This window comes from Lontra canadensis, unplaced genomic scaffold, assembly GCF_010015895.1.
Source record: "Lontra canadensis isolate GAN:19392208 unplaced genomic scaffold, GSC_riverotter_1.0 scaffold84, whole genome shotgun sequence".
NCBI lineage: Eukaryota > Metazoa > Chordata > Mammalia > Carnivora > Mustelidae > Lontra > Lontra canadensis.
The window spans coordinates 4,075,898-4,090,760 of NW_022631078.1; the positions used below are offsets into that span (position 1 = coordinate 4,075,898).

General features: G+C 37.6%; 1 protein-coding gene across 4 annotated transcripts in view; it reads left to right on the top strand.

Moving 5' to 3' along the window:
• Window positions 1–14,863, top strand: part of SMC1B (structural maintenance of chromosomes 1B) — a 73,539-nt gene that overhangs the window by 43,756 nt on the left and 14,920 nt on the right. For all 4 annotated transcript variants that reach the window (XR_004385645.1, XM_032882782.1, XM_032882783.1 and 1 more), the window contains 4 exons: window positions 5,529–5,666; window positions 6,145–6,261; window positions 7,653–7,759; window positions 14,534–14,675. Coding sequence is in view for 3 of the 4 variants with exons in the window: in XM_032882782.1 (XP_032738673.1) it covers window positions 5,529–5,666; window positions 6,145–6,261; window positions 7,653–7,759; window positions 14,534–14,675 (504 nt within the window). In the remaining variant the exon portion in view is untranslated. The remainder of the gene's footprint in view (window positions 1–5,528; window positions 5,667–6,144; window positions 6,262–7,652; window positions 7,760–14,533; window positions 14,676–14,863) is intronic.

Below are 14,863 nucleotides of genomic sequence, written 5' to 3' on the forward strand. Positions count from 1 at the left end.
AAAATGTCTTTATTTGTATAAATGTGTCTCTAAGATGAATTCCTGTATGTGGAATTTCTTGGTCTAAGGATATGTACATTTATACTAATGATAGGTGTTGCTAAGTTCCCATCAGAAGAACACTGGTAGTATTGTAAGTCCCTGGATTGCAACATGAAATATTAGCAAATATTTCCGTCTTTGCCAGTCTGGTTAAGAAAATATATGTATGATCCAGTTGTTTTAGTATGCATTTCTTAAATAATACCTGAGATTGAACATTTCCGCTTGTTTTATTGGTTCTTTGTAAATTTTTCTTCAAACTGCTTATTTCCTGTGCACATTTTTCTATAAGGTTGCCTATTATTTTATTGCCCACCCTAAGAATTCTTTGTATAATGAATAAATTAGTTCTTAGTCATATATGATTTTTCTTTGGGTTAATTGAGGTATAATTCATATGCAATAACTGCCACCCATTTTAAGCATGTGATTCAGTTAAGTTTGGACAAATGTATTTAGTCATGTAATTGCCCCCACAACCACAGAACATTTCCATCATGCCCTGGTTTCTTTGTCGTCAGCCTCCTCCCTGGACCCTGGACTGAGAGTGGGGAAAACAATAACACCTCTTTCATCGCTGTTGAAAGGATTAAGTAGTTTAATAAATGTAAACATGATAGAACACTGGTAAGGGCTCAATAAAAGTGAGATATTATTTAGAATATCTATGACACACTTTAAAAAACTGATTATATGCTTGTCCATAATGGAAACTTCAGTAGCTTTCTAAAAGGTCATCTTGATTATAATTTAATGAAGTTAGAAGTAGTGACTAAAAAAATTTTTGTTTGCATAGAAATTAAGAAAGGCACTTGTAGATAGTTTGGGGATCAAAGAAGTAATCAAAAGGCAAATTACAAAGTGTCTCAAAAGTGATAAATGGGAAGTCTTTGAGACACATATAAGTTACATCAAGAAGAAATACCTTCATTATTAAAGAAGAAAGATGAGACATCAGGACATTTATTACTTTAAGAAATTAGAACAACAAACCACAATAAACAACAGAAACTTATAATGGAATTTTTAAAGCTAAAATTAGAAAACAAACCAAAGAGAAAGGGACCAGTGAATCTAAAAGCTGTTCTTTTGAAAGACTAATAATAATAATAAACTCTTTGCAATTCAAATAAAGGAGGAAAAGTGAGAATCAAAAATAGACTAGGAATGAAAAGGCTAAAATAATTTAAAGAGAATCTTATGAGCAAATAACTATATAATACAAAAAAATTAAAACCTGCAAGGGAAGATTTGCAAAAATATATAATTAAAAATAAAAATATAAAAACAAATATATAAATAAAGATTGACCAAAAACAAGTGGGACATTTGGAAAGTTAAGCAATGGCAGGCAGTGGTATAGTCTGCTGGTCCAGTCCCTAACCACAATGTCTTTCCTTTCTTTCTGGGCTCTATTAAAGAGTCATAAAAAAAAAACAAAGCAACTTGATTTCCCAAGTTTCATTGTAGCTGCCAGTGGCCATGTAACAGTTTTAGAGGTATAAATGAAAGTGTTGGTATTATCTCCTGCATTTTCTTCTTCCTTACTGGAATGCAGTCAGGTGGCCTGGAGATGCAGTAGACATCTTGTACCAAGAGACGGCAAGCATGAGGATAAGACTATTGTTCTAAGAAGTTGAAAGTTAGGGGCACCTGGGTGGCTTCAGTGGGTTAAAGCCTCTGCCTTTGGGTCAGGTCATGATCCCAGGGTCCTGGGATCGAGCCCCACATTGGGCTCTCTGCTCGGCAGGGAGCCTGCTAACCCCCCTCTCTCTGCCTGCTTCTCTGCCTACTTGTGATCTCTGTCTGTTAAATAAATAAAATCTTAAAAAAAAAGTTACATGCCATTGTTGAGGAACTGCATTGCCCTAGACAGCTTTTGCGTGAGAACCATAAACCCACATTCTTTTTAAAGCCACGGTTAGTTGAGTGACCCACCATTGAAAAAAAAAACACCAGGAAAATAAAATAGCAGCTATGGAAAATAGTAGAAAAATAAAAATAAAATTATCAAGTGATCCAGTAATTCCACTTCTGGATATATACTCCAAGGAATTTAAAGCAGGGTCTAGAGGAGATAGGTGTACACCTGTGGTCATAAGAGCATTATTCACAGTAGACAAAACGTAGAAGCAACCCAAAAGTGTGCATCAGTAGATGAGCGGACAAATAAATATGTTCTGTACACAAAATGAAATATTCAGCCTTAAGAAGGGAGGACATCCTAACCCATGCTCCACAATGGACGAACATTATACTACATGAAAATAGCCAGTCACAGAAAGACAAGTCTGGTGGATTCTACTTCCACGAGGTCTTTAGAGTCATCAGATTCATGGAGACAGAGAGTAGAATGGTGGGTGCCAGGGACTGAGGGGAGAGGAGAATGAAGACTTGTTGTGGGCACAGGGCTTCAGTGGTGCACGACGAAAAGACTCTGGCGACGGGCTGCACAACGTCAATGATGCACTTCAGCACTATGCCCTGTGCGCTTAGAAATGGTAAAGATGGTAAATTTTAGCTTGTGTATATTTTACGACTGTTTAAACAAAGATTCTTGGTGCTTCATGGGTTTACAGCTAAGTTCTAACAGAATTCTAATCTTAAGCCATAAACTTGCCAGTTTATTTTATAAAGTTAATATAACTTTAATTACAAATATTATAAAGATACTACAAAAATAAAACTGGAGAATGCCTTCCCTTGTGCATGTAAGTGCATAATTCTTAAATATCAGTCTAGAGAATTCAGCAATGTAGTAAAAGAAAAATACATCTGCCTAAATACAGATGGATTTGTTCCAAGAAAATAAGGACGCTCTAATATTAACTGATCAGTCAACATAGTTGAAGGCAGGAGAATAACAAGTTGAAGGCAGGAGAAAATTCATATGATATGTAAAAAGGTATTTGATAAAGTTTAGGAGGTAGTCCTAATGTGCTAAGTAAAAGAGTAAGGTTGGAAATTATTTAAATAAATCACTTACCAAAGAGCAACAGATGTAATTGCTTAAATGGTGGAATATTAAAACCATTTTATTTATTTATTTACTTTATTTCAAAGATTTATTTGAGAGAGAGAGCATGGGAGTGGGGGGGAGGTGCAGAGGGAGAGGGAGAGAGAAGCTCAAGCAGACTCCATGCTGAGCACGGCCTGACGCAGGGCTCCATCCCATGCCCCCCAGACCACGGCCTGAGCCAGAATCATGAGTGGGCACTTAACCGACGGAGCTACCCAAGTGCCCCAACATTAAAACCATTTCATGTAAAATCAGGGAGTAGACAGAGATATCTACTGTCACCATTATTAAATAATGTGGTCTTGAAATTATACTAAATACAGTAAGACACAAATAATTTGTATAAATCTTTGAAAGGAGAAATACTAACTTTTTGCTGATAAGATTTTAGTTTTTTTGTTTGTTTGTTTAGATTTTATTTATTTATTTGACAGAGATCACAAGTAGGCGGAGAGAGGAGGAAACAGGCTCCCTGATGAGCAGAGAGTCTGATGTGGGGCTCAATCCCAGGACCCTGAGATCATGACCTGAGCTGAAGGCAGAGGCTTTAACCCACTGAACCACCTAGGTGCCCCAAGATTATAGTTTTAAAACTACTAGATTAATAAGCTAATGTGAGGGCTACATAAATAAAACTCTGTGGTTTTTCTCTCAAGAAGCATCTAAAAGTAGAAAATAGTCTCATAGGAATAAATATAAATCTAAAGGCACAGTAACTATTTAGAAAACTAAATCTTAAAGAGAAACATAAAACAACAAAGAGGAAAGACTTACTATATTCTTGAGTTAGAAGTCCTCCAATTCATATATTACTAAATACAATTTTAATTAAAATATTACTGAGGATTTTTTAGTTTGAGAAAATGATATTCTAGTTCTTACAAATGAAGAGTTCCCTGAGACTAGGAAAAAATTGTGATGAAAGAAGGTGGTAGAACTTGTCTTACCAGCATACAGAATTCTATTAGAAGCCATTGCAATCAAGCTGTGGTAGTTTTGGAGTAAGGATGGACAGATTAATGGAACAGAATAGGACTTCCAGAAACAAAGCCCACTATATTTGAAGATTTAGTATACAACAAAGACAATGTTTTAATCTGGTAGGAAAAGGATGGATTATTTAGTAAAAGGTATTTGTGCATCTAGAGATAGTAATGTTATGCCCCATATTGTAACAAAAGTAAATTCCAGATGGATTAAAAACCTGAATGCAAAAAAAAAATTTAAGTAAGGATAAAAGCCATTATATATACGTTTTTGAAGTTTAAAATGAAGACTAGTTTCTATACCATCAAAGATTTCTCTATAAGTTGACATGAAAAAAGCCTTATGAGAGAACATCTGGGGAAAGGAGAAGATTAGACCGTTTACAGAAAAGTCCATTGTCTAATCAACATGAAGAAGTGCTCAGTGGAATGTCAAGGGAATACAAATTAAATTCAGATTACTCCACACCTCTCCGCAAGGCTTGGGAAAAAATATATAAGTGCTGGAGGCGATGTAAAGAAACATGCAGTCATACGTTATTTATAGAAACGTGACTTGTTACAGCTTTTGAGAAAACAGTGGGAAGCAGCTCTTAGACACATGAATACCTTTGACCCATCGATCTCACCCTGAGGAATCTACTGCATGGAAATAAGCAGTAGTTGCTGCCCCCTTGTTTGTGATGACAGAAACCTGCAAACAAAGTGACGGCCCTTCATTAAGAAAACAGTTGAATAATGGTACAGTCACATCCTGGAATAATATACAGTTGTGAGCAACTGAATGAGAAAAACAGGAGACAGAAAAGCACATTCGGGTCGCCTGGGTGGCTCAGTGGGTTAAACCCTCTGCCTTTGGCTCAGGTCATGATCTCAGGGTCCTGGGATCGACCCCCGTATCAGGCTCTCTGCTCAGCAGGGAGCCTGCTTCCCCCCCTCTCTGCCTGCCTCTCTGCCTACTTGTGATCTCTCTCTGTCAAATAAATAAATAAAATCTTTTTAAAAAAAAAAAAAAGTACATTCAATAGGATTCTAAATTTGTAAAACACAAGTGAAAAAAACCATATATAGGTGACTGTGTACACATGTATTCAGGTAAAGACTGGGAGTAAAATACAGAACATACATACACTAGAGTTAATTTGGTTGAGTAATGGGGTGGGTGAAGGAGGAAGGGATTGCTTCCTCTAAATTCTTCCACTAAAAGCAAGGCTGATCCCATTTAGGTCACTCGTGTACCTTGGGTGGAACACACACTTCCCTCTCCTCATCTCTCACTCCTGTTTCCTACTAGGAAATGTGTTAGTCTCGAAGGTGCTGTAGGGCATTGTGCCCCGCCCCCCAGGTAGCTTGTGTAGTTAATTGCCCGTCTCTTATCAGAAGGGGGAAGACGGGTGTGGGTGACTTATGACACATGGAAGCTCTTTAAAAAGTGAAAGTGCCTTTCTATTGTAAAATGTTCTATTTCTCTCTCTCTTTAGGATTTAATGAAGCTACTTCGCAAGGAAGCAGATTTGAAACAAATACAGACTCTAGTACAAGGAACTCATACACGACTCAAATACTCCCAGAGTGAACTAGAGATGATTAAAAAGAAGCACCTTGCTGCTTTTTTCCGGGTAATATGGGCTTACAGAAAACTGGGTGGAGATGAGAGCCAAGATGGAGAACTTCAGGAACTATATAGCATCATGTAACTTTTACACTTCACCCCGTGATTGAGACTATACTCTAGTTTATTTTTATGGTTGTTAATCTTGACATACAGCTGTGCCTCCATTTACCTTACCTCAGGGATTCCCTTTTTAAAAAAAAAAAAGATTTTATTCATTGTGAAGGAGAAAGCTCAAGTAGAGGGGAGCAGCAGAGGGAAAGGGAGAAGCAGACTCCCCACTGAGCAGGGAGCCCCATGCGGGGCTTAGTCTCAAGACTGGGGGATCATGACCTGAGCCAAAGGCAGAGGCTTTAACCCACTGAGCCACCCACATATCCCATAGGATTCCCTTTTTGTTCTAAAAGATATCTTCACATTTGTTTGCTTCATTGTATAAAGGTAAAACAGTTACGCTGAAAAGAATCTTTCTCTTTTGTCATTAGGAACAGTCTCAGCTACAGAGTGAACTACTGAATATTGAGTCTCAGTGTGCTATGCTGAGTGAAGGCATCAAAGAGCGCCAACAAAGAATTGAAGAACTTCAGGAAAAGATAGACAAGGTCCTGAATGCAGTATTTATTACTGATGGACGTGTAAAATACAGTTCTAGACCAGATACCACACTTAGGGCTTCTTGAGTATACCCTAAAGCAGTTTGATAAGTCCCGAGTTTTACTGGTTTGCCAAAGGAGTTTCTCTGTGTCTTTGGAGAACCACTGTTGCCCCCACCGAGAGATAATGACCAGTGTGTAGTTACTCTCTGCTCTCCAGCATCTCTTTGCCCATTGTAAGAATTACAGCCGCTTTCTTCTCCCACTGTCCTTAACACCAGAAAGGAAGACCCTTTCTTTCAGATTATCTTTTAAAGTTACTCATTCCCTCAGTAATTATTTCTTGAACATTTGCTATGTATATGGGGCTCAGTGCTTGGCTCTGAGGCAACAAAGATTTGGTCATCTAGCCTCTGCTTATAAAATGACAGGACCTTTCCGACTGAATTCATTCTGCTCTTGATCCTCTCTAATCCTTAGAAAGTTGTCTGTCCCACTGTCACTTAATAGCTTCCACCCGTTGCTTTGTTCTGCCTTGTATTGCAAGATTTGAAACCACACTTCTGTTGCTCCTTAATTATCTCTTTTCCGGGTTAAGTACTCCTAATGCTTTAATCATGGATTTAAAACCAGCTCTGGCAACCAGCCTCTGGGTGCTCTGTTGTTTGTCAATGCCCAGAGCAAAGCTTAATGTCGGAATACTGTCCGACCTGCGCGGAGTACCATGGACTCAGCATGTGGAACTGACACCTTCCATAGGTTTGATGATCTAGTTATGTACATTGTAACTTGCCACTGCATCAGTCATGTCCCATTCATATTTAATTTATATTCTGAAAGTTATTTTAACATGTCCTGCTGTTTAAAACAGGTCTCTCTTATCCTATAATTGTATAAATGCAAGGCTTTGAAACTATCGAGGTTAAATGTTGTTTTGTTGGATTTGGCTCATTCTAGATCTTCCAAATCTTTCTGTCTTAATTCTATGCTCCAGTCCTTTTGGCTTCTATTGCCAGAGACTCTATAGTCATAAACGCTCATATCTAAGGAATATTTTATTTATTTATGTAGAATGTTATACTATGGTGTGGCTAATGTAAAGGAAATAGTTCTGATTTGGTTTCCAGCACTTCATAAAGACAAAAGTGTTAATAAAGCCAATTATGAGCTTTCTTCTTTAGTTTTTAGAGTAAGAAATTTGAAAATAGAGGGTGTAGTTTGAGGAGTTAAAGAAAAAAAAAAAAAACAGTGGTTCCTCGGAGTACAGTAATGCTTTTTGGATTAGTTTTGGGCCTACCATAGGAAATTCTTGGTGGGAAAAATTTAGGTTTAAGCATTGTCTGTATGTATACTTTCTTAAAATTAATTATTAAACCAGTTATTTTGAAATAATTTAAAAGGTGGAAGATGAGATTTTCAAACACTTCTGTGAAGAAATTGGTGTGGAAAACATTCGTGAATTTGAGAAGAAACATGTTAAACAGCAACAAGAAATTGATCAGAAAAGGTATTTTTATTAGAAAATGTTAGTAAGCAACTCACATATATATAAGTGTAACTGTTATTTCTTTTTTTTTTAGAGATTTATTTATCCATTTTAGGGAGAGAGAGTGGGGTGGGGACAAGTAGACTCCCTACTGAGTGTGGAACCCAGTGTGGGGCTCAGTCTCATGATCCATGAGATGGTGATCTGAGCCAAAACTGAGCCATCCAGGCTCCCCTGTAACCATAATTTCTTAATTTAAGGCAATTGCGACTGAGTGAGTCTTTATTTCAGTTCATCAAGAAATAGCTAGTAAACATTCATATTCTTATGAAGAGCTATAATTCTTTTATTCCATGATTTTTTAAAGAGAAAAAGCATAAATATACAAAATAAGAGAATGGGGACATAATTACACACATAGCAGTTATTTTTAAAATAGTAAGATAATTATTTCTCTGTAAATATCCATGTATATGGATAAAATTGATAATCTTCAAGAAGTAACATATTCCCAAGATAGAAAAATATAAGATCAGTTGCCATAAGAAAAGAACATAAAAAGCCTCCTACCCAGCACCCTCTTACCCAGATTCACCAGGCACATGAGGTCACACAAAAGAATCATCCCAGTAAACTTTAAAGGCACAACTAACTTCATCATTTAATATTTAAACAAATGTTCAGTATTTAAACTGCTTTATACTATAGAAGAGGAAGAAACATCCTTTTATGAAATGAACATAATATTTAATAATACTGATGCAAAAATCCAAAAAATATTATGTACACATCCCATAAGAAGCTCTGAGGAGACTGAGAGTGTGGGATAGAGATATTTACTTTTTGTGTATTCTTACATCTTTTTAACTTCATACCACATCCACGTATTATGTTTTTGAATATAATTGCATTGGCATTATGACTATAAATTCTGAATATAAGGGTACAATAGTGACAATGACAAGGTTGTATTGTAGGTTAGAGGACAGTCCCTTTGCTGGAGATATAGTCATCTTATATTTAAAAGGAGTCAAAATCATGCAGAAATAGGAAACAAAGCATTTATGACTGCAGATTATTTAAGGTCTCTATACTGTACTTATCTAGATGATTGGTTTCTTTTGTATTGGTGCTTTTTTTCAGTTTTATTGAGCTGTAATTGACATACATCACTGTTTAAGGCGTATAGCATAATGGGTTGACTTACATGTATTGTAAAATGATTACTGCCTAAGTTTTGTTAATATCTATCATCTCCTATAGATATAAAAATCAAATATAATTTTTATTTTTACTTATGTTTTTACTTTTTATTTTAGTTCCAATATAGTTAGCCTACAGTGTTATATTAATTTCAGGTGTATAATATAGTGATATTTTATATATATATATATATATATATATATATATACACACACACACACACACACACACACACACACATATATATATATATATATATATATATATATATATATATATACCTACCTACTTGGGAGAGGGAGACAGAGAATCTCAAGCAGGCTCCATGCCCAGCATAGAGCCCAACGCGGGGCTGGATCTCCGACCCCAAAATCATGATCTAAGCCGAAATTAAGAGTGGGATACTTAACTGACTGAGCCACCCAGGAGCCCCACCTGTGGTTTTCATATAATCAAATATAATTTTTTATTTTTTTAAGAATTTGAGAGAGAGAGAGCAAGGGGAGGGGCAGAGGGAGAGGGAGAAGCAGACTCCCTGCTGAGCAGGTAGCCCGATGTGGGGCTCGATTTTGGGACTGTGACCTGAGCCGGAGGTAGATGCTTAACCAACTGAGTCACCCAGGCACCGTCAAGTAGAAGTTTTAAATAAAAAAGTAGTATGTGTCTCTTGGTGAACATAGAGAAAACTTTTTAAAAGATCAGTCATTATCCCATTGTCCAGAAATAAAAACCATCACTATTTTGGCCCATTTCCTTTAGTTCTGATTCTCTCATGTCCGCCCATTCATTCAACACCTGTTTACCGTAAGCATCCCATGAGCCAGGAACCGTTCTAGGCACTTGAGACTCCAGCCGTGAACAAGGAGGGTCAAGCCCTTGCCTCTTCTATGTCCTTTGCATTTCCATGTACATTTTAGGATCAGCTTTTCAATTGTTCTTAAAAGTCTGCTGGGATTTTGATTGGGACTGTGTTAAATCCATAAATCAATTTGGGAAGAATTGATATTTTAACAGTATTCATGAACACGGTGTCTGTCTTCACTTAATGTAGATCTTCCTTAATTTCTCTCATTAATGTTCTTTGGTGTTCAGTGTATAGGTCTTTTATTTTGTTCAGTTTATTGTAAGTACCTTATATCTTTATGCTATTATTTATAGAATTGTTTGTAATTATCAGTTACAAATAGATGTTCATAGTATATTGAAATAAGATTGGTGTAAGTTTTTTTAGGATTTTATTTACTTTATTTATTTATTTATTTAGAGAGAACGGGGTGAGGGACAAGAGGAAAAAAGAGAATCTCGGACTCTGTGCTGAGCACAGAACCCAACATGGGGCTTGATCTCAAGACCTTGAGATCATGACCTGGATTGAAATCAATGCTCAGCTGAGCCACCTGGGCTCCCCTAAACAGGATTAGTTGTTATAAATTGACTTTGTATCCTGTAATTTTGCTGCACTTGTTAATTCTAGGAGCTCTTTTGTAGATTCCTTACGATTTTTTACATAGGTGATCATATTTCATTGACAAAAAATTTTATTTCTTCCTTTCCAGTTAGTGCGCCTTTTATTTCTTTTTCTTGCCTTGTTGCACTAACTGGGACCTCCAGTACAATGTTGAACAAATAGACGTGGTAGGAGCTCACATCCTGCCTTTCTTCCAGTCTTAGGGCCACAGCATTCACTCATTCATGGTTAAGTATGGTTTTAACATTAGGGTACCCTTTAGCGGGTTGAGATAGTTCCTTTTTATTTCTAGTTTGCTGAAATGTTTTATGAATGAATATTGAATTCTGTCAAATACTTTTTCTGCCATTTTTTGAGTGAGTGCTTGGTTACGGTTTCTGTTGTTACTTATTAATAGGTAAATTATATTGATTGATGTTAAACCAACTTTATATACATAGGAATAAGCACACTCAGTCATATTTGTATTTTTGATTTTGATTTGCTAAAATCAAATATTTCTGGATTTGATTTGCTAAAATTTCAGTAAGATTTCTGCATCTACGTTCATGAGCATACTAATATGTAGTTTTCTTTTCTTGCAATATCTTTATTGTGTTTTTCTATCAGGGTAATGCCAGACCCATAAAATAAGTCAAGAATTGTTGTCTCCTCTTGTGTTTTCTGGAAGGGTTTTTGTAGAATTTTGTATTATTTCTCTCATAAAAGTTTGGTAAAATTTTGCAGTAAAGCAACTGGGGTCACCCACTTTTCTTTATGGGAAGGCTTTTAGTTACAAATTCAGTTCTTTTAGTAGATAAAGGGCTAGCGGCGCCTGGGTGGCTCAGTCCATTAAGCTTCTGTCTTTGGCTTAGGTCATGATCCCAGGGTCCTGGGATTGAGCCCCACATGGGGCTCCCTGCTCAGTGGGGAGCCCGCTTCTCCCTCTCCCCCCTTACTCTGCTCATGCTTTCTCTTGCTATCTCTCTGTCTCAAACAAATAAATAAAATCTTTTTAAAAAATAGATATAGGGCTATTCATATCCTTTTTCTTTTTTTTTTTAGGATCTTACTTATTTATTTGACAGAGAGAGACCGGGAGAGAGGGAACACAAGCAGGGGGCGTAGAAAAGGGAGAAGCAGGCTTCCCACCAAGCAGAGAGCCCAGGGCAGGGCTCAGTCCCAGGCATGACCTAAGCTGAAGGCAGGTGCTTAATGACTGAGCCACCTAGGTGCCCCCAGGATATCTTTTTTCTTGAGTGAGTTTTGGTAGTTTGTGTCTTTCAAGAAACTTTTGTGTTTCATCCAAGTTGTCAACTTTATTAACATAGTTATTAATAATATTTGCTTTTTAGCCTTTTTAATGTCTGTAGGATCTGTACTGGTATCCTTTCTTTCACTTCTGATATTGGTGATTTGTCTTCTTTCTTTTCTTCTTAATGCCTAGCTGGAAGTGTATTAATTTATTATTAATCCTTTCTAAGAGGAGCTCTTGGTTTCATTGATTTTCTGTGTAGTTTATCTGTTTCTGTGTGGTTGATTTCTGCTCTTACCTTTATTATTTTCTTTCTTCTACTGATTTTGGATTAATTGTTTTCTATTATAAGCATTCTATTTACTTATTTATTTTAAAGATTTTATTTATGTATTTGAGAGAGAGAGCATAAGCAGGGGGAGGGGCAAAAGGAGAGAGAGAAGCAATTTCCCCACTGAGCAGGGAGCCCGATGTGGGGCTCAGTCCCAGGACTGTGGGATCACAACCTGAGCTGAAGGCAGATGCTTAACCAGCTGAGCCACGCAGGTGCCCCCCTGATATAAGCATTTTAAACTGTATATTTCTTTGTAAATATTGCTTAAGCTGCATCCCACTACTTCTGGTATGTTGTATTTTCATTCCATTCAGAATATTTTCTAATATCCCTTATGATTTCTTTCAGTGACCCATGAGGCAGTTAGCAGTGTGTTGTTTAATAGGTACCTGCTGGCGGGTGGGGTGTTCTTTGGGTGTCAGTTAAACCAAGTTGGTTGGTATCGCTCAAGTACTCTCTATACTTACTGTCCTCTGGCTAGTTCAGCAAACACTGAAGAGTGTTGGCATTTCCAAGCATACTTTTGGATCTGTCAGTTTCTTCCAGTTCTGTCAGTTTTTACTTCATGTGTTCTACAGCGTTGTGGTTAGGTCCGTATGTAATTTAGGAACATAATGTCTTTTTGGTGAATTCATCCCTTTATCACTGTGAAATGCCCCTTTTTAGTCCCTATCATATTCTTTTTTCTGAAGTCTACTTGAACTTTGATAGATTTTCTTTAAAGAACTATGCCTATATATGTTCATTGGGTTTCTCATAAAAATCCTACTGGAATTCTGATTGAGATTGCATCAGATTTATAGATTTATTTGGGGACAACATCTTCAAAATATCAAATCCTCTCACCTAAGAACATAATATGTCTCTTCATTTATTCTAATCATCCATATCCTATATTAGAATTTTAAAGGTTTTTTTCATACAGATCTTGTGTGATCTTAAGTTACTTCCCAGATATTTTATAGGTTTTTTTTTCCTCTTATGAGTAATATTTATTTTTATAATATTTTTCTAATTGGCTCCTACTGGTGTAGAAAAATGCTATCAAATTTTCGATTGTAACATGATTTTGCTAAAACCTCTTACTGCTTCTAGTACCTCACTCATTATGTGTGCTGGGATGCCTTTGACATCTGACTGGAGATGGGAAGTAGGCAGTTGAGTCTACAAGTTAGGAGTTCACGGGAGAGGTCCTGGCTGGAGGTATAAATTCTGGGGTTGTTTGTATGCAGGTGGTACTTAAAGCCACGTGCCTAGGTAAGATCACCAGAAACCATCAAAGGAGCGGCCAGTGAGGGAGCAGGAAAGCCAGAGCGGTATGGTGTTCCAGAGCCAAGTGAAGAAGTGTTTCCCATAGTCTGCATGTCTGCCTCCTGCAGCAGGAAGAAATCCTTCAAGGATTTGTTCTGAACTCCCCCTGCGGGCACTGTGCTCAGTGGTTAAGAGCAGGGACTCTGAGTGTGTCACAGTCCGGGGCTCCCTCTCTTCCTTATGGGGTAGCCTGGGGCAAGAAACTTGACTCTGTGCCGTGTCTGCTCAGCTTCCTCATCAACAGCAAGAGTGGTATTAGCCCCTCAGAGTCCTATAGCTAAAGGGATTTAATCCATGTAAAAACAGTCTGGCACCTGGTGACCTCTCACTGAATATCACTCTGTATTTATCATTACTGTTCTTGTTGTGGTTTCTGATAACGGTAGTGCTTGAAAATCTGTCTGGATTGAAGGATCCTGTTAATGGGGTATGTGAGGGCGAGAGGATGGGAAGGATGAGCTACAACTGGTCTTGGAGTTCTTTATGAGGAGTTCATGAGGCTGGAGAAGGGGGAAGGAGCTTCAGGAGAGATATGCTCTTCCATTCCCATGTTGGGAGTTTGTGGGTGACTAGCCGTTTGGAAAGACAGACTAAATAAATGAGAATAAGCACATAAATTGTAACTTAAAGAGGAGGGGAGAGAGCCCACAGATTACAAAAGATTCAGGAAACACATATCCACATGCAATGTGTGGATTCTGATTCAAACCAGTTTTGTTTTGTTTTTAAAGATTTATTTATTCATTTATTTGAGAGAGAGAGAGGTGAGATAGAGCATGAATGGGGCAGAGAGGGTGAAGCAGGCTCCTGGCTGAGCAAAGAGCCCATGCAGGGCTCAATCCCAGGACCAAAGGCAGCGGCTTAACCGACTGAACCACCCAGGCGTCCCTGTTTTGTTTTGATTTTAATGAGACTCCGGAAATCTGGTAACGAGAGCAATCTAATATTGAGGAATTGTCATCATTTGTATCTACAGTAGCTTGTGGTTTTGTGTTAATGGTCACTCCACTTCCAGAGATACAAACTAAAATATTTACTGATGAAGTTACATGATGTCTGAGATGTGCCAGGGTTGCAGCAAAGTCACAAATACAACTGTAGATAGAACAGGCTTGACCATGAACTAAATTCCTTATAGCATGCCTTCTACTTCTGTATTTTCTTAAAATTTTCCATAATAACAACTAAAAAGTAAAGAATTAAGAGACTCCTTACCACGTGTAACGCTTGGCTCTATTATACTAGATTAGAATTTGAGAAACAAAAAACTCGGCTTAATGTTCAACTCGAATACAGTCGCAATCAGCTGAAGAAGAGACTGAGTAAGATCAACACATTAAAAGAGACGGTCCAGAAAGGCAGAGAAGACATCGATATCCTAAAGCAGGTAAATAAGAACAGGTGGCTGAGGCGCCCTGTCACTGAGACGACGACTTCCTCCCCTGAGTAAACACAGGTCGAGCTCCTGAAGTGTCCTCCGGGGGACAGAAAGTGTGGAGGGCAGATTTGGGAAATACTGGAAGTCAAATCAGCAGTTTCATGAATTCCTAGATGCTGAAGTGGGAGCCTAAGCCT